This window comes from Pipistrellus kuhlii, unplaced genomic scaffold, assembly GCF_014108245.1.
Source record: "Pipistrellus kuhlii isolate mPipKuh1 unplaced genomic scaffold, mPipKuh1.p scaffold_m20_p_2, whole genome shotgun sequence".
NCBI classification, from domain to species: domain Eukaryota; kingdom Metazoa; phylum Chordata; class Mammalia; order Chiroptera; family Vespertilionidae; genus Pipistrellus; species Pipistrellus kuhlii.
The window spans coordinates 78,991,842-79,015,688 of record NW_023425515.1 but is presented as its reverse complement, the minus strand read 5'-3'; the positions used below and the strand labels follow the sequence as shown (position 1 = coordinate 79,015,688).

Here is a 23,847-nt window from a genome sequence, read left to right as displayed (position 1 = left end):
TTTTGTGGGTGCTGGGATCACAGGCTAGCTTCTTGATTCTTGATCTAAAACTGCTGAAGTCTAGGTTGGATGTCGGCAATAGAATGGTTAAATTAACCAGCATGGTTTTCAACTGCAATTGTTACTAAACCAGATGCAGGGATTCATTTCTTGTCTCTCCAACTTGTCAAAGAATTTTATAAAACAATGGTTATCATTACAAAATGGACAAAGTTAGCTTGTCATTGATGGGAGGCATTAAGACAGTCTCAAAACAATCTACACAAAGGAAGAGAAACAAATAGGAAACAAGCAACTCACAGAACCACAAGTCACTGTATTCTGTAGCATTTGTGGAGAAAATAACATTCCTGAAGAAAGTTTAGTCTCATCTTATTTTTCTCATATTGTGTTTAGATACAGAGTCTACAGCCCCCTACCACTACCCCCATTTCAAAGGAGGAATAGGAGGAGAAAGAGGGGGGGGGGGGAGAGATAAAAGGAGTTGGGATATACCAATTCACTCTGTTTGCTTTACTCATTTTCAAATGATTGTGTGGTTAGAATAATTTACAACATACCCTAGTCTCTGTTGGGTGACTCTTATAATCGAAACCACCTTAACTGACAATCTGCTGACTGCTAAATATTTTTTTTCATTATTAAAACGTCTCATCTTCTGTATGACTCAGTATTTCCACACTTGAAGACGCCATCAATCTATAGAATGTCAGCACCGCAAGTCATGAATAGTGTTGGAATCATCAAGTGGTTTGAGTGTCTATTTTCCCCCTTAAATAAAGGCAATCCCTAGTTTGCTTTGCCAAGACATACGACTCCTTCAAAATCATGTTAGCCTTTTTCTGTGGACAAGAATTGAATTACTTAACATAGCCCTAAATTTTCCAACCAGAATAGCAGAAGGCATTCTCTTGTTATAACTTCATCTCTTCAATTTTTGTTGTTGTTGTCAAGTCTTTCCATTACCTTAAAAAAATCAATTCAATTCACCTATGACCTGAAATGCATTAAATATCTAATGTGGTGAAGGCACATAAATCAAACCTTTTCTTTAATGGCTAGATAGTCATACCTGTAAATTTCAAAATAGGCATAAGCAAAGCACAAGAAAATGAACCACAAGCAACAGAGCCTACTACTAATAAGTTGCAACAGAGAAGTGTGGCTATAATTTTTCCTGTTATACAGTTGATGAGGCTAGATGAGGACATTAAAAAGCTATGCAGTGCATTTAGTTTTCTCAATAAGGGTTAAAGAAGACAGAATCATTAATCCACATGAACTTTATGTGGTCTGCATATATCATTAACTTATCATTCTTATGTGATCTACATATATTGAGGATTTTCCTAAATTATTTACCAGAACATAAAACTCACTGCTATGATTTTGTTCTTATTCAAGCCTTTGTTTTCTTCTCTCTTCCCTAACTTAAACCATATTAAATATAAAATAAGTTTATAATGTATCCTGAAATCTCCCCACTGGCTGTCTGAAATCACCCATATTTATCTTCTATACTTGTAACCACATTTGCTTTATCATCTAGTCAATGAGATTGTCAGTAGAAAGGAAAATAAACAGCATAAAATTATGTTAATGAGCATTTTCTTGGGGCTGAATGTGCCAGGCACTGTGCTAAGTGCTTTACATATAGTAAAATATCTCACTTAATGCCACCCACCATGCTATAGTAGTATCCATTTTACAAGTGAGAAATTGAAACTAAGAGAAGTTATGCAGCTATCAAGCAGTAGAGCTAGGATTGAAGATGAGATGGTCTGATGGCAGAGCCTGGCGTCTCCTGTATGATCTATGTAGGCTGTAGGCTGTGACACTAGCTTATACACCCTAACTTCCCAAGTCAAAATTCTTTCATAAATCAATTCAAGGAATTGCTAATGCATTTTTATATTATTTTTTTCACTGTTTAGAAACACTTAAATGGAACTGATATCAGGATTAACAAAATAGCTGTCTTAGTGATTTTTTTTAAAACTATACATCTGCAATGTTTTTCCTAAGATGTGATAAGTGATTACTATTTGTTATACTTTAAATGAAGACTATGTACTTTAATAATGCAATAGGCTATGTCATATTGACGGAAATGCTTTTTGATATAGATAACCACCTCCCCCAGAACTTCCCCAGTGTGAACATTGAAGAATGAGGTAGCCATTTGGCCTACAATGTTGTCATAAGAAATGGACCTGGAGACAAAGACATCACACCGTTGGCTTCGCAGTTGGGAGTCTGAGACGCAGAAGAAAAACTGAAAAGGAAATCTGAGCCCACAGACCCAGTTCCTCTCTCCATTTTTATCACCACCACCACCACCTGACCACCAAAAGAAAAGGGGAAAACTAAACCCAGGAAAAGCGTGTAAAAAGTATGAACACAGAAAGTAAATTTAGGGTAATTAGGAATAAGCGAGAAATCTTGATCAAGGATGATGATAATATGATATCCCTTTAAAATTTGAAAAATCTGTTGAATAGGCACCATAACTCATTTTTCTCATTTTCTAGCTGAGATTTTGCTTCATAGATTCAATTTTTGTAAAAGACACTGGGGATAAGGCAGTAGAAATAGCAAGCATGAAGAATTCCCCTCCTTAGTCCTCAGTTCTCCCTGGGCTCTCCAAGAAGGATACATTGGCTCAGAAAGTATTATGGGGAGTCTGCCAGTTATGTTCCATAACTATCATGTGGGCACCCCGTGGCAGGAGAAATGACATGGGCCACACCATCTGAGCATGTGGGAGGATCACAAGCACTAAGAGGTCAAACTCAAGTGAAATAGTTCATTATCAGGGGAGCCCGGTACAGAGAATGCAGAGAGAGGAAGAGCGCAGGAGGGACTATGCTTGGAAACAAAGGCCAGGATAGGCCTGAAATGACAGGACCAAACATCTAACAGCAACAACTTAATTGACAATTTTTGAAATGTGACTAACTTTAGGAGTAGAGAGACAATTCTAGGGAGAAAGTGAGGGAAGGACAAATATGAGAAGAGGTTTTATCTCAAAATGGGAAAATCTTTTATTTATTGATTGATGAGAGAGAGAGAGAGAGAGAGAGAGAGAGAGAGAGAGAGAGAGAGAGAGAGAGAGAGAGAGAGAGAGAGAAACATCATTTGTTGTTCCACTTATTTACACATTCATTATTGATACAAATGTGCCCTGACCAGAATCAAAGCCACGACTTTGGCATATTGGAACGGTACTGAGCCCTGGGCCAGCTCTGAAAAGTTGTTTCAAACTAAACACATTGGAGATATCATTATGTTGAACTAAGAATACACTTAGTGAGGTTAAATTTTCTGCTACTGAGTAGAAAAAAATAATAAATAACAAAAATAGTTACTGAAAAGCTGACACTCTGGTGCACCTGAGATTTAGGCAATGTTTGTTAGTCACATCCATTAGAAAATCACGTCTTACTTCCAAAGAAGCATAATGGCTTAACAATACTTAAATAAGTAGAATATGTTTTTAATTAATTTTATTGCTGGAGATAATAAAAGTATTGTGGTAAACATACACTAGTGGTACATGCTATTGATATAAAGAGAAGAAAAAGTAAAATATAAAACCTGGAAGTGTGGCTAGAATACTTTATGGCCTAAAAGTAAATACTTAAATGAATAAATATAAATTTTTCATTTCACCCTATCTAAGAAAAAAGGAATAAGCTAATTGACCATCACATCCTCACAAAGATGGCAGCACACACAGCCAATAAGGAGGGAATATGTTAATTGACTGTCACACCCTCAAAGATGGTGGATCCCACAGCCACAGATGGTGGTGCCCAGTCCCTTCAGCCCCACCAGGGTGCTTGCCTCTGGAGTCCCCCAGTCCCCTTAACCCCCCAGCCACCCAGGCCAGCCCAAGGCACAGGCAAGCCTCAGATGGTGGCTGCCCAGCCACCCAGGGCTGCCTGAGGCTCAGGTTACCAGGGCCGGCTGAGGCTTGAGCTGCCAACAGTAGCAGCAGCAGGGGTATAATGAGGCATCACCTTCCCCTGATCACCGGGTCGCCTCCTGCCCCTGAGGGCTCCTAGACTGTGAGAGGGGGCAAGCCAAGCTGAGGGACACCCCCCTAAGGCATGAATTTTCATGCACCACGCCTCTAGTAGATAATGAGTCTAGAAATCCTTTTAAATCAGAATGCTTACTCTTAGATAAGTTGGCAGCTTATTCTTAATTAAAAAATACAAGATGAATCCCTGCTTTAATAAGATATGCCATATTCATTATAAATATAAATATATACAACACTGTATTAGATGCTTTATCAAAATATCCAACCTTCACCTCTAACACTGACACAATGAGAAATGATCACAAATAAAGTGATGCTAGAGACAATCATATTGTCTTCTCCTACTTTATAAAATTATCACTGGTAATGATCATACAACCACATTTGTTTGTCTGAGCCCTGGGACAATTGGTTTACATGCTAGTTAAGAATTTCCAAATAAGATCTGTGTGGAGGTAGCACCTTAACTCTAATGGAGCGGGGTGTGTGTGTGTGTGTGTGTGTGTGTGTGTGTGTGTGATAAGAGTGAGAGCGACCCAGTTTGGGAGCTCTCATTTTGTTTCAGGAGCATATCAAAATAGATGGTGTTTAACCACCATGGAGTCCCCCTTTATTCTTTCCTTTAATTTCAAAACATCACAGATTTCTTGTTTGAAAATCAAGCTATGGAGTGTTTAGAAAGTAAAAGTTATGCATAATATCCCACTCAGTATACTTTGGATGTACTCACACCTCTATTTATACTGTGCTTTCAAACAAGCAATATTATCTTGGAAAGCCATTCAATGCCAGAAGATGTAGATAAACCCTTTGGAAGGGCTGTACAATATCCATTGCACCTCATACCATAAATTGCACAGTTCTCTATAGATCTACATCATTTGGATATACACACCTACAAATAGGTGAATATACATTACTTGAATACTTTAGTGGATAAGATATTTCTGAAAATGTGCTTGCTGAACCCAAACATTGTGTTCACTTACATTTGCATATTTCATTTGCTGGTGTTAAATGTTTCAGGAAGTCTGTACAATCATAATTTATTTCCTATTTATTATTATTATTATTATTATTATTATAGATTAAAAGTATCTAATTGTTTCATTTTGCAGTTTTTACAGCATTAGTGAAGCTGAACATCATTTGATTATGGCATTTTTCTGTGTTTTATCTTTGGCAAATTTTCTAAGCTTCTAAGAAAGTAATTTCCTCATAGATTTCTAAGTATTTTTGTATATTAGGCATATTAACTTTTTTCTCATATATTACAAATATTTTGCCAGTTTGATGAGTACTAAGTACCTCCACACTTAGTACTTAAATGTTGAACAATAGTTCTTTTTAAAGTCATTCCAAATAAGATATACTTTAAAAAAAATTACCTTTATTGTTGAAAGTGTTATAAATGACCCGTTTTATTCCTAATTGACCCCCTCCATCTCACTCCTGTTACTCCCTGCCCCAGGCCTTCACCATGTTTATGCATATAAGCTCTTTGGTTAATCTCTCCCAGCCCACTCCCTGAAAAAAAGATTAAATATATTATGACATTTGGATTACAGTTACCTTCTTATCATTACATCTCTCACACACTAAAGCCATGGTAAAAGACTCCTAAAGATGACAGTGTAATCATTTATTAGCAGAGGGAGGCTTTCTGCGTATGAAGATGTTTCCTCCAGGCACATTTAGAATTGATTTTAAATCTCCATCTAGTAGTGCTGTCAGAATCAATGAGGTGAAAACTGTCTGAACTTGTCAAAATGTCTTTAAATTCGGATTTAAAAGAGTAGAAATGTAAAACCCAGTAGACCATCATTCACTATGTTATTATAAGGAGCACAGCGCCTGCACACCTGAGGCAAACTCTGCAGGCGGCCAGCAGTTAGTGCCGAGGTGTTTTCCCAGACCCAGCACCTATTCTGTCTGCTCTCTCAGAACCTTATCCCTCCAGAATCACAAACCCTCCCAAGCACAGCATCTTCAGCCTTTGCCTTTAGCGACATCCATTTTCTCAGACACGTGTATGTTAAAAATGACCTGCTGGAAGGGAAACTGGCAAATTGGGATATGGAGGTACACATCTGAATCAGTCATTTAAAAACGGACCTTGCATACGATATAAAATAAAATGAAAACCACAGAGTTACATAGTGTTTGATCATAGTGGAAATTTACCATGCTCAAAATTTGAATGTCAGTGTGAAAACCTCTTGGGTAAAAGCACTTTGGGATCATGGGGTGCAATATGGAATGCAGACATTGCTCACCAATCCAGTGACCTCAATTTCAAAAGCAGATACAAAGGAACTTTGAAGACAGAGACAAAGAATAAAGAGAAAAGGGAGTGGGGAGGAGTGAAATGGAACACCCTCTGTAATTTCTTCTACAGATTTTCTCCCAGAACTGGAGAGGAGCAAATCCAAAAAATGCTTGGATCACTTATTGTAACTGAAACCACAAGTTATAGTACTCTCAAGAGATTCTAAGTATCCAGACATCTGTTGGATAACAAATGCAGCCAAACATGCATCTTTTAAAAGGTTTCTAGGTTATGCAGTGACAGCTTTATGATCCAGAAAATAGATAATCCAACCAGAGGAAGAGCTAATCTGGATTCCTTGCTTCTCCATAAAACCATAATTAGGGACACAACACTGACAGGGGAGACACTTTACCTGTGAGTATTGATGAGTTAAAGATATGAGATTTAAAAAATTACTTTAGAACTGCAGAAATACAAACCTGTTTTTATGACTATTTGGTTTAATCAATCTCTCCATTAAATCAAAACACATTAGGAAAGAATAAGAATGAGATATGTTACATACATATATGTATTTTTTTCTATATTGGCATAAGTAATTTTTCACAAGCTTGCTCTCTGACATTTTCCAGAAAAATCTATCTAATATAAAAAAAACACAAATAGAGCTTCAATTATTATGAGGATGCTAAGCATAATCTGATACTGCTCAAACAAAGCAGCTATGAAAACATGTATTATATATAACACCCACTGTGGTTGACAAAAATCATGAAGTTAAATCTCCAGTATGTCAGGCTGTATTAAAAAAAATTTTTTTTAAGCAGCTTATTTTGTTTTGCATTGGTTTCTTGCAAGAGTGTTTTTGGTCATCTTTTTGCCTAGGAATTCAGAACATGTTGGCCACAGACAACTGTTTGTGAAACCTTATATTGTTGATAAATAGAACAATAAGGGAAGAGTTGGGCAGCCCAAAAGAGAATAAAAGGATGTGTAAATTCCACAAGCCATATAGAATTTTTGTATATAATCATTGCAACCTGTCTGAAAGCTAATGTAAAATTGTCTGGGAACAAGTTCTGAAACAGATTTCTTCTTTTGAGCTGTTTCTTTTAGATGTACCCTCATATGTGATATGAGAAATATCAAAGTATTATTGAAAAGATACTTTGCTGATACAAAAGAGCCTGACCCCTGAAACAAGCCTTTTATCTTTGAGTGATTCTCCATTTGGATTCATGCTAGAATTACCCAGGAGTTTCTTTCAACCTCTATAGGTCTCCTTGCAGGTGAGCAACATATGTTTCTCTTGGGAAGACATGACAGTTGGAAAAAGTCCCCAATCCCAACCATAGCTAGTTGGTGACAACTCATTTAAGAACAATCTAAGGATTATGACATTATCTAACATTGCTTGCAATTTAAAAAGCAAAAGGAAAACATTTCAGAGAGCTATCTATAAAAACTTGTGTACAAAATTAATACTTGAGTAGAAAATGAATTCATTGTGTGTGTGTGTGTGTGTGCATATGTGTGTGTGTGGTGTTGTGTGTGTGTGTGTATTTTAGTTAACAGTCTTTACAAATTAGCAAGTATTAATAGAGTGCGGGTAGTTTAACTATATGCAATGTGGGTAGTTGAATCAATAAGTGATCCAAGTCCTTATTCTGCACATAAAATTTCACTTGCACCTTCATGAGTGACAAGAATAAACATCTCAGCAACAAATAAGCACAATGGGATAAGATGTCTTTTCTCTTATTACCCTCTCATTCCATGTGGCTCAGTGTTTGTTCTAGAGAGATAAAATTGTTTAAAAATGTCTTAAAGTTATACATACCAATAACTCCTCAAACCCTTACCTTTACTCTTTATCCCACTTCTCCAATTGTGTGCCCACTCAAGAAAATGCACCTTTTTTTACTGTGTAATACCAGTAAACACCACTACTACAACATTTAACTCCAAAAGATACAGTCAGGAAGTGGCAGAGGTGTTTAAAGTTTGCATCTCCATTAGTCATATGTCATTATGATCTCCAGTGTGAACTTCTTTTTCTGTTTGTAATGCACCATGTTTATTAAGAATAATGAGAGCTTTAGTTCTGCATCATGTGTCAACATCTAAAAAAATCAAGCATGGGCATTCGTTCATTGTTATCTCCCTCCCAGTTGTGTCAAAGGACATATCATTTTCCTTTTGCATCTGAGGAAGAGGTTATGAGAGTTATTCAACCTACCGTAATATACCTGAAGAGGTGATATTGGTCCTAAAATCTATTTTTTGGTTCTTTGCTTTTCCCATACATATCTCTGGCAATCATTTTTATGGCCCCCTAAGTGATTTTAGGGTGAGAATAAATTATCAACAAAATTAATATCTATTGCCCTGACTGGTTTGGCTCAGTGGCTAGAGCGTCAGCCTGTGGACTGAAAGGTTCCAGGTTAGATTCCAGTCAAGGGCATGTACCTTGGCTGTGGGCACATCTCCAGTGGGGGCTGTGCAGGAGGCAGCTGGTCAATGTTTCTCCCATTGATGTTTCTAACTCTCTACCCCTCTCCCTTTGTCTGCAAAAAATCAATAAAAAATATTTTTTTTAATTTAATATCTATTTCCTCTGTTTCTGGAGGAAACATACATATTCATATACACACATACATATATATACAGTATATATACAGTATATATATAGTGTATATATATATATATGCAGTGTATATATACAGTATATACAGTGTGTGTGTATATATATATATTTTTGTTGTTGTTGTTGTTGTTCTATATTCTTCTCCTTCTCTCCTCATTAAATTCAAATTAGTGACTACAAAACCTGCAGCCCTAAAAGGAAACACATGTTGACCAACTAGTTTTCTCTACTTTCATTGAATTACATATACATGCACACACCACACAGACTCACATACATCCAGGATTTCTTGTCATCCATTTTTTACAATCAGTGCATATGTATGTTCTGCTGTAGCTTTTATTTTTTTAGTCATCAAAACCACATAGAACATATTTCACTCCTAGATACCCTTCCTCATGGCAGACACGTGATTCCAGTATTTTACTACTGTGAACATTGTCACAATAAACAATTTGTACATACATCTTCAAATGCCATTGCTTATATTTATGTGGCATAGACTCACAGGGCCAAAGTCTATGAGTATTTTAAATTATAACACATTTTCTAGTATTTTAAAAGCTTATAACTTTTCAATTTTCTGCGAGCGATGTATGAGAAATAGCATTATTCCTAAACCAAACTGTAGTTAGCAAGGATTCAAACTGATCACACACACACACACACACACACACACACACTTTTATTTGCATGCGTGGTTATTTGTATTATTAAGCAGATGAATCCTAAAACATGCAGGTTTCTCTCAGAAAGCCTCTGCACTCACTCTGTGAGGTAGAAGGATCGTGAGAGAAAACCCCATGCTTTGTGCAGTGTGACACATGGCACCATTCAGTGGATGGAGGCCCAGAAGAGAGCCTGGACAAGATCGGCACAGCTCTGGGACCGCAGAGGAATTTCATTAAGGTCCTGCAGAATCCAGCCATGGAGACAGCACTGACAGCAGTGCTCTGGAATGCATTTCCCCCTCTGATTCACCATCTAGGTCCTGTTCATGCAGATCTAACTCTCTGGCTGGGATCGCCTGTTGTTTTGCATGCATCTCAGAGATGGTTCCCATTACCATTCTGGTCATGAAATTGCCATTCTGGACATGTGCCCTGTACAACTAATGCCATTCAAGAGTGCAAAAAAATTTAACACACTTTTGGTGATCTTTCTTTTTTCCTCAGTGAAAAATAGACTTATGACATAAGTCCATGAAGAAGAAAAGTTTTGTGAAAGTGTGAAGCAATTGATTGTTAATTACTAGAGTATTGCAACCATAGCATAATACACATTTTTTAAAAGTCCAGAGAAAGTATTGGTTTGTAAACATTCTGACTAGTGTTTTTTTGTTTTTTTTTCAATCAGCAGCTACTGCCTTGTGACATTTTAACTAACTATATTCATATAATACCCCCAAGGTAAGTACCCAAAAATCTATAAACTTTCATTGAACAGCACAACTGCCACTGAGAGATCAGAGTCCTGGATCTGGCTTCTCTAAAATGCCATTTAATGTGTCTCCCTGCTGAAGTAAAATGATTAGAAGTAAACTTCTATGCCTATTCTATCTTACAAAACCATTAGAGACAATTTCCCTATCATTTATAAAAATCACTGTTAATATTAGGATAGACATCAATGCATCACTAACTCCATAATCTTCAGAGTTGCAACAACAAATATATATGCTCCATGAGAAGAGGAGATATGGGAGGGAAACTGTTTAAGCTACTATGGCTCTCTGATTATTTCTCTCTCTCATTATAAAATTTGGAATGGAAGTATTAAAATATGAAGCAAATATTAAAATCCCTTAGGTTGGTAACTCTTGGTTTATTTCAGTCTTTTTTTTGCAAATGTATATGTTCAGAAAGGGAAATACTTTTCTAAGAGGTTCCTGGATATAAAGCTGTGTGTGTGTGTGTGTGTGTGTGTGTGTGTGTGTGTGTGTTTTATAATTTTTTAAATATATATTATTGATTTTTTACAGAGAGGAAGAGAGAGAGTGATAGAGAGTTAGAAAAATGAGAGAGAAACATCGATCAGCTGCCTCTTGCACACCCCACTACTGGGGTTGTGCCCGCACCAAGATACATGCCCTTGACCAGAATCGAACCTGGGACCCTTCGGCCCACAGGCCAACACTCTATCCACTGAGCCAAACCGGTTTTGGCTAAAGCTCTATGTTTTTAATTCCATTACTGTCCTCAGTAACATTTAAAAATTAATAATATGTTAAAAGGGGATGTTAAAATAGTTTATCATCATTATTCTGAGAATTTTCACACAATCACAATCTTTTTTGCCTACACTTGTCAGCAATAGACCACCTCCAACAAGGCATGGGTCTTGAGATGGGATCTAGTGAGATGGCACGCTTACAGGTTGGGTCGAAAAGCAAGATGTAACTTGATGTCCATCCCTCCTTCCTGGAGAGAAACTTCTTTTCCATTTGCTGCTCTAGGGCATAGCTATTTTTCACTTTGCTATTTTGTTTGCTGTACTTGATAAAACAAAAATATATTTGTTTCTACTAATGAAGACCATGTAAGACTTCTGCATAGTATTGAGTAGGACTGATCACCAGTACCTTAACCACTGCAATAGTTTAATTCACCTATTTTAAAGTAAACACTATATAACAATTTTGGGCAATAATAACTACAAATTAAATCTAATTAAAATATAATCTTACTAAAGGCCTGGTGCACAAAATTCGTGCATGGGGGGGATGGTGTCCATCAGCCCAGCCTGCACCCTCTCCAATCTGGGACCCTTGAGGGATGTCCCACTGCTCGTTTAGGCATGATCCTGGTAGGATTGGGCCTAAACGGGCAGTTGGACATCCCTTTCACAATCCAGGACTGCTGACTTCCAAATGCTTGCCTGTCTGCCTTCCTGATTGCCTCTAACTGCTTCTTCCTGTCAGCCTGATCACCCCCTAACCACTTCCATCAGCCTGATTAATGTCTAACTGCTCCCCTGCCAGCCTGTTTGCCCCCAACTTCCCTCCTCTGCAGGCCTGGTCACCCCTAACTGTTCTCCCTTGCAGGCTTGATCACCCCCAACTGTCCTCCCTTGCAGGCCTGTTCCTTCCCAACTTCCCTCCCCTGCTGACCATCTTGTGATGGCCATCTTGTGTCCTCATGGAGACAGGATCTTTGACCACATGGGGGCAGCCATCTTTGTGTGTTGGAGTGATGATCAATCTGCACATTACTCTTTTATTATATAGGAATATTTGTAAATGAGGGCCCTTTCACAAAATATTCAGATGAAAAGATTCAGATTAAGTCAGAATTTTTAAGGTGGTTTACAGGCCTCACACTATAAAAAAATTCAGAAAGCCGCTTAAGGTGACTTAACTTTTATGATTTCATCAGACAAAAAGTGCTTATGAAAGATCAATAAGAAGGATGTTGGTATACTCCAATCTTCCCCTGGGTGCCCAGTTTTCCCTATCTATTATTGAACTTTGTTCTCAACATTTTATCCAGGTTTCTCATCAGAATAATTCTATCCACAGGTATATCAAGCCCATTGGTAGAAAAGTCTCTTCAGAAACAATTCAGTTTATGCTTCAACACCTGAGAGAAACTAGAAACATAGCTTCCTGTGTATGGAAATTTTCACCATGTGCACTGAGTAAGTCATTTGCAGGGCTAGTAGCTATTGTGGTATTGTTTTTCTCTGTCTAGAAAAAATAAATGTCACATGCAATGATACATAATCTTGAGTTCACTGCATAGCTGAAAACATATTCATTAGTGAGAGAGGAACCAGATAGTGTTTAATAGCTGGCTCTAGCCATCAGTTGGGGTGGAGTCATTCAGTCATAAAATCTACTAGTTCTGCAAATGTCTAGCTAATGTTTACAAGAAAAAATTGTTTTGAGAAGCCAGAGGTACAGCAACGTATTAAATCCCGTTTACCTCTAATTTCCTGAACTTGTGCAATAACACACAATGTTATTGGGGGGGGGGGGTGATTTTAGCCTACCTAAATACATCTTAGCAAAGTAATATATGTACACAACTCTATGATATTTATGTATATTTTATATTGATTAATTATGACATTCCTCAACATAAAAAATAACTTTATAACAAAATAATAGATAAAATAGCATGAGGGATCTTAAGAAAAATATCTGTGGATCTAGAGATGAAAACAATCTCAAGCCATAGCAGCATGGATTTATAAAGAAAAAGTCATACCACAAAGCACAATTGCTTTTCCTTTTGCTAAATTTAAAAACAGTGGTTAAAGTGGAAGTTATAAATAAAGTCAACTATGTATTTTAGTAAAAATACTTCATTAAGAAATATTTACTTAAAAAATTAATTCAAACTGGTGGGGATATGAAACATTGTATATCTTATTTTAGGTGAATTGTTGGTAATAACAGAAAATAAGAATGTCAGCATTTCGGTAAAATGCATTGTATGGTTATGGCCACTGAAAGATGAATAGTGGTCAGAATTTACTTAATGTCATTACACACAAAAATATGTACTTGATTGGAAGAGATGTAGTCTTGCACTTGCACATGCCTATCTAATACTATGTTGTCTTACAATCACAATTCTGTCCACATGTAACTCTCTTTTTCCTGACACAACAGGACCTAGTACAATACTCTGAGCTTACTGAAGTTAGTCCTCCATATCCTAGACTCTCCCTTCCTCATCTTACCCTTCTAGGTATTTATCTTTGGCTCTAGCTACCATTCTTAATCTTCCTCTCTACAGTAGCTTAAAGAAAGGTGAAAGTCACTGATTAAAATTGAAATCTGTAGCTTTTATTGTGGGATAAAAGCTAAGCTCAATAGCATTCACAAAGAGCCTTACATGAAAAGTTAATAAGTATGCTAAAAACAAAATGTGCCCATAAGAAAATCAGAGTGGAAAATCTCCTATTAAATTTTAACATGTTTCTTTACTAAAGGATGTATGATTGTGATTTCAAAGACAGGTATGTGGTAGCAATGTTAACTAAATCAGCTCACTATGGACCTTTTATTTTTTCAGTTAAGCTCTTATTATCACATGCCAAAACTACTGTTCCCATGAAACCCTATCTGAGACTGTTAAAGAGAATGAGCAAAGCCTAATATGGGATTTGAGATAACAGTGTTTTGTAAAGATAGGTATTTTCATGAGGAAGACAGCTGTGTTATGATGTATATCAATCCTTTCTAATAAATATGGCATGAGGGTCAATATGCTAATTGACCCTCATGCCATCACAAAGAAGGCAGTGCCCACAGCCCATAAGGAGGGACTATGCTAACTGACTGCCACGCCCTCTAAGATGGAGATGCACACAGCCACAAGATTGTGGTTGGTGCCCAGTCCCCTCAGCCCCACTGGGCAGCAGATGCAGGGCCTAGGTGGGCCCAGCCATTCTACCCGCCTGCCTCCGGAGTCCCCCAGGGCCGCCTGAGGCTCAGGTTACCAGGATTGGTTGAGGCTTGAGCTGCTAACAATAGCAGCAGCAGAAATGTGATGGGGGCATCACCTTCCCCTGATTGCCAGGTTACCTCCCACCCCTGAGGGCTCCTGGACTATGAGAGGGAGCAGGATGGGCTGAGGTACCCCCCTCCCCAAGTGCATGAATTTTCATGCTCTGGACCTCGTGTGTGTGTGTGTGTGTGTGTGTGTGTGTGTGTGTGTGTGTATAAAAGGCTAACATGCAAAGTGTCCCATCAGGAGTTGGACCAGGAGACCAGGAGTTCTATCACTCACTATGAGGTATGCTGACCAACAGGAGGCAGGACAGAACAAAGAAAGGCTCTGGCTGGCATTCTATATGTTTTATGTCATTAGCCCATTTAATCCTCAAAACAATCCAGAGGTATTTTGTAAAGATAAATTGAGGCATCTAGGGGCTATGTAATTTGCCCAAAACCCTATAACCCTTTCGTTAGTGAGTGCCAGAGGTGGGCTTATAAAATATGCCTTGTCTTCACAGCTCAGGATGCCTACTAATTACTTATAAGCAATCAATACAAGTGGGGGCATATACTTCCAGATAATTTTAATTATGGAAGTGCAGGTGCAAATGTGTGTGTGTGTGCACGCTTGAGTGCATAAATAAAAATTGCACATATGAGATTATATAGGGTCAGAAAGCTACAGCTCATAAGCTAAATCAGGCCCATTCCTGTTTATATACATAGCCCATGAGCTAAGTATGGAAAAATTGTTTATATATATTTTTAAATGATTGAGAAAACAGGGAATCAAAAGGAGTAGTATTTGAAGACACATGAAAATTATGTAAAATTCAAATTTCGGTGTCAATATAAGTTTTATTGGAATACAGCCATCCTCATTTAGTTAAGTCTCTGTGGCTGCTTCAACACTATAAAAGCAAAGTTGAGTAGTGGTGACAGACAGTATGATCATATGAAGTAATTGGATATTTCTATCAGGCCCTTTACAGAAATTTTTTGCTGACCTTTGGGTTTTATCATACATGATACTCTGAAATTTTCTTTAGTCATTGAGCTTTATATTATGCTCAACCTTCCAGGTTTCCTACAGATGGCTGCAAAATAAAAATGCACCTAGCATTATTAAACCTTTCCCCGACTGTTGAAAATGTCATATCCATAACCAAATTGCTTTCAAAATGGTTGCATTAATTTATTTCCTAATGGAATGTACCTGGGTTGTGAGAAGTTTCACAGCTGTCTCACCTGAATGCAGGCTGTTCCCTCAGCTGCTGGGTAGCCACCCAACACTGATGCTAAGATCTGAGCTGAGCCACTATTTTGGGTCAGTGTTTCATAGATTGGATAGAGGAAGCTATGTCTCATTCTTCTCAGCTAACCTACTTCCCTAGCCTGGGCCTATTATGCAGAAACTTCTGTTATTTAATAAGGAGCGAGAAAAGTGGGAGGAGAGCTACTACTCTTTTGTTGTTCCCCTATAGTGGATTTTGTGGTGGGCCACTGATCCTTCCCCATTCCATGTTAAAACATTCATTTCCCCACTGTTGGCAGCTCATCAACTGTTTCTCTCTTTGGGAATTACCTTCAGCTGAATAAAGCCATCTTGCCTAATGGCATTTCCTTTTTAATAGGCAAATCCATGCAATAACCAGTCAATGAAGGAATGAAAAAAGCCCATCCACCTCAACTTAAGGCAGGACAATCATAAAAAGCCATCTGGGCTCCAGAGATCCCTGTAGAATCAACTATGACCCAGTTCAACATAATCATAGTGAGACTTCTACCCGATTCTTCTCACAACCCAAAGTTGATAACTAGAAAAATAGGTAACAGGTAACAAAGAATTAGAAATGGAGAGCAACAAGCAATCACACCCATTTGCGGTCTTTATGTTATAGAATACACAGAGGGAATATTTTTGACCGAATGTCTTTGTCCCCCTAAAATTCATAGGTTAAATCCTAATGACCAGTGTGATAGTATTAGAAGATGGGGGCTTTGTAGGTGATTAGGACATTAGGGCCGAACCCTCGTGAATGCAATCAGTACCCTTATAAGAGATTTCAGAGAGCTCTCTTGTCTCCTATGCCTTCTGGGGACACATTGAGAAGACAGAGTCTATGAACCAGAAAGTGGGCCCTCACCAGACATTGAAAGTACCAGAATTTTGACCTTGAACTTTCCAGCTTCCAGAACTATGAAAACTAAATGTTTGCTGTTTAAGTCATGCAATGAAAGGTACTCTATCATAGCAGCCCAAAGTCACTGAGAAAGGAGAAAACACCCTTTTTGCCTACTGAAGGCATACAGTGTGGCCATGCCGGTACCATGGAAGGACAATAAGAAAGAGCCTCCAGGATAGCAACTACCAAACTGGAACTCTACTCAGATCTGGCCCCAGGCATCCAACAACTCAAGAGCTGCCTTCATTCTGAGGCTAAGAAAGAAGGGGAGCCTGTAGTTAGCCCCACCACATTCTCTTCTCCTAGAGAGAAAACCAAGTCCCCTGACAGTTTCTTAGAAAAGCAGTTTGAACCAGAGACTCACTAGGAATCTGAACTAGATGAGGCCAGGCACGGACCAACTTGGAAAGCTCAGCACAGAAGCAATAACCAAGATAAGGCTATTCCACTTCTGTCAGAGTGAATGCCACTTGATGTTGGGCATGCATTTCTCTGGGGAGGTCTTTCCTGTGTACCAGCACTCAGGTTAAAGGCTCTGCACACTACAGAAAAACCAAGGAAATGGTGACTCTCTAAACTTCTGAAAGAAAGTGTCGTCAAATGTTCCAGGGAAAGAACCTGGGCTGGAGGTGAAATGGATGCCTTTGGAATGTAGACTCTGGGGATGTAATCGCTGACTTGATGGGTCTTTTTTAGCTTCTAGAGCCTGTGATTTTGTTAACCTGGGAACTATTAATGCCATTAATACGACAGTCTGGTCCAAAAACCAAGCTCACACATTTAATACTATGACCTTCAGAACCAGTGAATTCCAGAGGAGCTGAATATTCTATGGATAAATATTTCTCTTACCATTTTTAAAAAATCTGTCGAACATAAACTTTATAGTAGTTTTATGAAGTCTGGTATTATTTAAAACAAAGAGAGAGAGGGAGAGAAAGAAATAAAGGAAAGTGAGGAGGAGAAAGGGGGGTAGATAAAAGGGCAAAGAAAGGGAAGAAAAATACAGTTTTTTAAAAAAATACATTCCCTAGTCTTTTTCAAAGAGTAGACCGTGGACTACATTCCAGGAGGCAATTTGTTTTGTTTTAACCATAAATAAGACTTAACAAAAAAAGAAGAGAAATAAAAATGACTGAAACATACTATTTATGATTCTATTAGGCATTGCACAGAGCACAGAGACAAGGGAGATTTAGAGAATATGTTCAATATACTTTACAAGCACAAAGCACCAAAGATTCCAGCCCAAAGGGACAGATAGCTAGCTTCCTCCGACTGTACTCCATGAATTACTCACACCAGTTTCTGCAGGAATTATTGCACACGGTTAGGTTCCATAAACATATTGGCGAAGCTTAACTTTACACATAAGGGTAAAAAAATATTTCAAGGTACTTAGAACATCCCCTCTTTAAAAGATTTACTTCTTAGCTTTTTCTCTTATGGAAAGGGGGAGTTCCCCAGCTCACCTGCATCAAACCCCACGCTTGGCACTATGTCCACAGTTCCATGGAAGGCTCCAGCCCACGCTGAGGTAGCAGTGCTGACTGTGGTTGGGTCTGTCTTTGTGATGTCACACTGGGGAGCAGAAATCCTGGCTGCTCGCACTGATGGCATCAGCAGGGGCCGGTAGGACGAATCCAGGGCGGAGCCAGCAGAAGGGTGGTGGTGGTGGTGGTGGTGATGGTGGTGCCGGTGGTGCATGTGAGCATGGGGGTGGTGGTGCCGCAAGTACACATCATGCATGTGGCTGTAGGACGGGCTCACCTGAGATGCCAAAGGGTAGTGCCAGGACTCAGACACAGGAGGGGGAGGGGCTGGGCCAGTCTGGTGCAGGCTGTGTCCTGGCCAGGGACTGGGGTCGGCTGCACTAAAGGTGCCAGGGGGCGCAGTGACCTGGAAGTCAGGGTGAACTCCCCCCAAGCAGGGTGCAGGGGGCTGGTAAGAGCTGGTCCAAAAGGAAGTTGGGAAGCTACTCCTCTGACTTGCGAGAGCTGAGCTGTCTGAGAAAAGAGAAAAATAAATTATTTACGTAAGATTCCATCCTAGGAGAGACTTGCCTCCACACGTCCACTATTTTATAGCAGGCTGATTAGGATGCACTTCCTGCCTCCACACAGCAGTGAGCTGAGGCTAAGTGAGTCTCCAGGCCACGTCAATGTGCAGGGTTCACGGTGCTGGGTCCCCTGCCCTAGTCTGTGCAGTTTATTCAGTCACAATCTGTATTGAGGTCTCCAAGTTGGGGTTGAAACGCTTCCTTTCCTCCTGAGTGACTTGCTGCTACCAAGTCTGAGCAAAGGTCCTAAGTCCCTAGTCCCAGGAAAAGAAAACGTATGGTATAGATGGGGTTCAAGTAGGTTGGAAATGATGATGCTTACTTACTTCCTTTAAATGCAAATATAATTTTCATTCAAACTAAACATTTTTAAAATATATTTTATTGATTTTTTTTTACAGAGAGAAAGTGAGAGAGATAGAGAGTTAGAAACATTGATGAGAGAGAAACATGGACCAGCTGCCTCATGCACACTCCCTACTGGGGATGTGCCTGCAACCAAGGTACATGCCCTTGGCCAGAATCGAATCTGGGACCTTTCAGTCCACAATCTGACGCTCTATCCACTGAGCCAAACCAGTTTTGGCCAAACTAAACATTTTAATGCTGAAAGAAACAAATGGAAACAAGGTTGCATTTAATCATGCTCATCAACACTCATTTTCCATCAGAAAGAGTATTCTAGGCTTCCCCCCCCCCCCCCCTGTGGAGTTCTGGGAGTCTATAAGAATAATAGTTAACACTTAATGATATTGACCAAATGCCCAATAGTTTCCACAGATGATCTTATTGAATCCTCCCTTCAGGTAGTTACTGTTATTTTTTTGTTACTGTTATTCCCATTTTATCCATGTGGAAATAGAGGCAGGGAAGAAGCCCAAGATGTCACAGCTGGCCAGTAGGAAAATGAGCTTTGAAACAGGTAGCCTGCTTCCTGGATGGCCAGCAGTCTTCACAACTGTGCCACAAGAGGGCACACTTGTCACTATAACTTGAACATTAAATTTTGGCGAAGATCCTGTGGAAATCAAGAGATTTAAGTACGAGTGATGGATTTGAGAAGGTGTTTGGGAAAAGGAAATAAGAGAGAGAACCTTCCCCGACTGCTTCAATTCACTTTCTCCACTCAATCTTAGTAACACATTTATATTATAGACCTACTATGTACCAAACACAGATGGTCAAGAGATGTCATTTTTAATCACAACCTGACAGAGGACAGACAATAAATTGCACATGACATGGTAGGTGCTCTCATAAAGAAAAACACAGAAGCCGAAGAAAGAGACAGCTAAATTGAAAGAGTCAGGCTAGCCTTGGGAAGAAGTAGTGAAGAGTGTTTTAAGCAAATAAAAAAGTATGTGAAAAAGACCAAAAATTACACACACACACACACACACACACACACACACACGCACACACATACCTTATACATGCAAAGTACCATTTGAAGTATCAAAAAGAGTTCTGTGGGCAAACGGTGGCAAAACTTTACAAGAGGGTTCAAGAAGGGCACAGGTGGGTATGACCTTGCCAACCATGTACTGAATATGGGTGCTGTCCTGAGAAATCTCTGAGCTTGAAAGGTTTTCATCTGGAGACTGAAATAGTCAGATCTCCAATTAGGAAGACTTATACCACCAGTGAGAGCCTGTGGCCATGATGTGGTGGAAATGAGTGAGCACTGGACTGGGAGTCTAGAAAGCTCAGTCAAAAAACTAGCACCCAGTTCTTATCCTATATGATTTCATTTGTTTTTGTTGTTGTTCATTCTCAACTGGTGATAGTTTTTTCCCATTGATTTTTAGAGAGAGTGGAAAGGAAGGGGGGAGACAGAGAGAAAAACATGGATGTGACAGAGACACATGGATTGGTTGCCTCCTGAATGTGCCCCTACTGGGATCAAGGAATAAGCCTATAACTGAGGCATGTGCCCTTGACTAGAATTGAACCCAAGACACAAATAGCTAGATCTTCCCATTGTATAAAGGACATCCTAAATAGTACTATGAAATAAAAGCATTCAAAAGTCTGACATATCCATGTCCATGTTCTCACTTCATAAATTTCCAGGCCAGTTGTTTGTTTGTTTATTTGTTTAGCTTCAGGGAAAGCTTGTGTAGTGTGAATCAACCACCACATCTGTAATTTGACTAATATAATTAGGATATCACTGTGGTGTTCAAACATTTCCTTTCCCTAGCCTCCCTAAAAGCTGTGGCACTAGCACGGCGAACTTTCCCACTCTTCCCGCCTGCCCAGAGCGCTCATCATTCACTCTATTCGTTCTATGGATGGACCGCGAGTCCTGTCTCATAATCAAGACCTCCCCCAAAGAATCTCTGTGGACCTCAACCCCCTTGGGAAACCTAGGAAGTATTAGTCTTCCAAAGGCAAAGGATAGAAGCGGACACCATTCTTCAAATCTTCAAACAGTCCTGACATACTCTTCATTGAATGAATTTTTTTCGTCACAATCACAATTCATCAGAAAATAGCACTTGAAATCAAACTTACTGGCACTGGAGCACATACGTTTTATTTAAGAATGGTCTTCCTTTGACATATGAAAAATAGCTGCTAATGACAAGAAAGAAAATTGCATAAACTGTGAGAAGAAAATTCAATTTGCCTTAAGTGATGCTCATTATGGAATATTTCTGTCACACCCACAATGGAATCTGTCAATGTGCACAGTTCAAAACCCAAACAAGGAGTTTATAGAGGCTCCTTACATCATACAGTGCGGCTTTGCCACCACCAATCTGCCATTTTGCTTTCATAGATCCAATCTTTGGTGCCAAATCCTTCATTCTATGCATAACTGTCATCTCCCAGTGAGGCCAACATCCTGTTATAAACATTGCTGAACCCAATCGGCGGGTGTGTGCCAGAGATACGGAGTTCCTCAGTAAAAGCCACCATTAAAATATCAAAAATGCAGCGAGTACATGTCATTTCTCTGGCTGCTTTCCTTTTATTTATTTTCATTTATATGTATTTGGACCCAATTTTATTTTATAGATGCCTCAGCATTTTGGATATGCATGTACAAAAGTGAATAATGAACAAATTCCTTACCAAAAATATTGTCCTATTTAGGAAGTATTGTATTGGGATTAGTGAACACATTGTCATTGAAACTGAAACTCTATTTTTAAAAATGCACTTCATAAAGTCTGAACAAAGCTTTAAAATGCCTTAGGGAAACATAAAATTAGAAGCAACTTAGTCTTTTCCCAGTTGGTATGTCTCCTGAGATTAGTATAATATGCAGTCGTTTCAAAAACAATGTTACATTTGACAAGCAAATGAAATGATACTGAATAGAAAATATATTTCAGGACAAGTCTAAACTTCAAAACCACTATTTGGTATCTTGATTGTTAAGAAAAAAATCTTGATACAGAGAAACAGATGATATGCTTTTATTTCATGCTTGGGAATCAGTGTACTTATTTCATATGTATGTAAATTTTTTTCATTACATAACTCTTTGCTCACAAGAACTTAATCATAGCCACATTTGCTGGATGAAAAAGCATATGAGAAACTGTATGAGCCATTTCCATGCAATATTACTTTTCAGGTTGGTGGAGGCACTTCAGACTGAACAACGTTAACTCTCCAGTGTTGTTACAAGGCAGTTGGATGATGTTAACGCTGACAATCTGACACATACAGAAGATCGATACATTGATTCAGCTTGCATTTGGGATTGAAAAATATTATATACTCACACACCCTTATTCCTAAACAACAAAATGACAAAATTGAAACATTATCCATTACAACCCACCCAAAATATTCCCACTAATTTCACTGTGTGATTTGCACTTGAAATAAATCTTAGATATATAGAAGAATTTAGCATGAGCCATCAAATGATTCTTTAAATTCATAGTAGCTGGGGGACTTTTTATATTAACTGTAAATATCTCTAAGAAAACATATAAGGGAAAACAATATAAGCAATAGAAAATTCAACATTTATTTTTTAATTAAGTGCTGTATCACTTAACTTTGGGGGAAAAAATTATATTAAGAGGAAAAATTAGACAATAAACTTCTATAGAACCACTATAAAATTATCTTAAAAACATTTGAAAACATTCTTAGAACAAATATTGACTTAAAACAGCAATGTTAAAAGATAACATTTATCTTTTTAGTAAACTCGGTGGGGGAAAAAATTGCTACCGTATTTTTAACCTAAAAGGTCCATACTATAATTTAATTCCCATCCTCTTGTTCTGCTTCCCATGAAAATAAATAGTTGGGTCAGAGGTGAAAAGATATGTGTTCCAACGCTTTCTGTCAGGCAGGAATTGGGCATTACCATTATCTTCAAAGATTGCCCTTTGTCTACTTTGTTCTAGAGTTGCTCAAAATGGGTCTTGTAACTCTAAAATGAGAAATTCAAAGGGCGACAGCAGATGCCCACACTCTTTGGGGGCAGGATACTGAGGTACCTCAGACCTCATTTTCTTCCAGGTGCCTGCTCTAAAAGTCTCAGCAGAGCCTCCTGGAGATCCTTTTGCTGTTTTAGGTTACTACTCCCCTCTCCCTTTTGCTGTTTTAGGTTACTACTCATTTAGAGAGGTCTTTCCGGCCAGAATAAATTGCTCAAAGCACACATTACTAGATCAATCAAGCAACAATTGCTTTGCCGCTACAGTAAGAAAAAATGTCAGTAAATATGTTACTATTCAGCATGATTTTTCTTTTTTTAATATATTTTTATTGTTTTCAGAGAGGAAGGGAGAGGAAGAAATAGAAACATCAGAGATGAGAGAAAATCATCCATTTTTCTGCCTCCTGCACACCCCCTACTGGGGATTGAGCCCACAACCCAGGCATGTGCCCTGACTGGGGATTGAACTATGATGTCCTGTTTCATAAGTCAACGCTGAACCACTAAGCCACACTGGCTGGGCTTAGCATGGTTTTTAAGTCAGTGATTTTTTTTTTTGTGGCTCATCTTAACGACTCCCTTTTCCTACACACACACACACACACACACACACCACACACACTTTCTGTAATATTTGGGAGCTGAGATCAATACATAGACATATTTGAAACTGATGTTTCTATTTGGATGGGGATAAGGGGACAAAAGGATTAATTAGATTTTCTTAACTGAGAAGCCTTATTCAATCTCTGCTAGAATGTGTAGTGAAATATGA

The 23,847-nt window shown here is 38.6% G+C and overlaps 1 protein-coding gene across 7 annotated transcripts in view; it reads right to left on the bottom strand.

Moving 5' to 3' along the window:
* VGLL3 (vestigial like family member 3) overlaps nucleotides 1-23,847 on the bottom strand; it is a 47,122-nt gene that overhangs the window by 5,734 nt on the left and 17,541 nt on the right. For 4 of the 7 annotated variants that reach the window (XM_045584054.1, XM_036445214.2, XM_045584059.1 and 1 more), the window contains one exon: nucleotides 18,072-18,605. The exons of 2 other annotated variants lie outside the window; for them this stretch is intronic. In XM_045584054.1, the coding sequence (XP_045440010.1) occupies nucleotides 18,072-18,605 (534 nt within the window). Of the gene's footprint in view, nucleotides 1-560; nucleotides 843-18,071; nucleotides 18,606-23,847 lie in introns of all 7 variants that reach the window. One more of the 7 variants, XR_006742101.1, reaches the window with a different exon arrangement.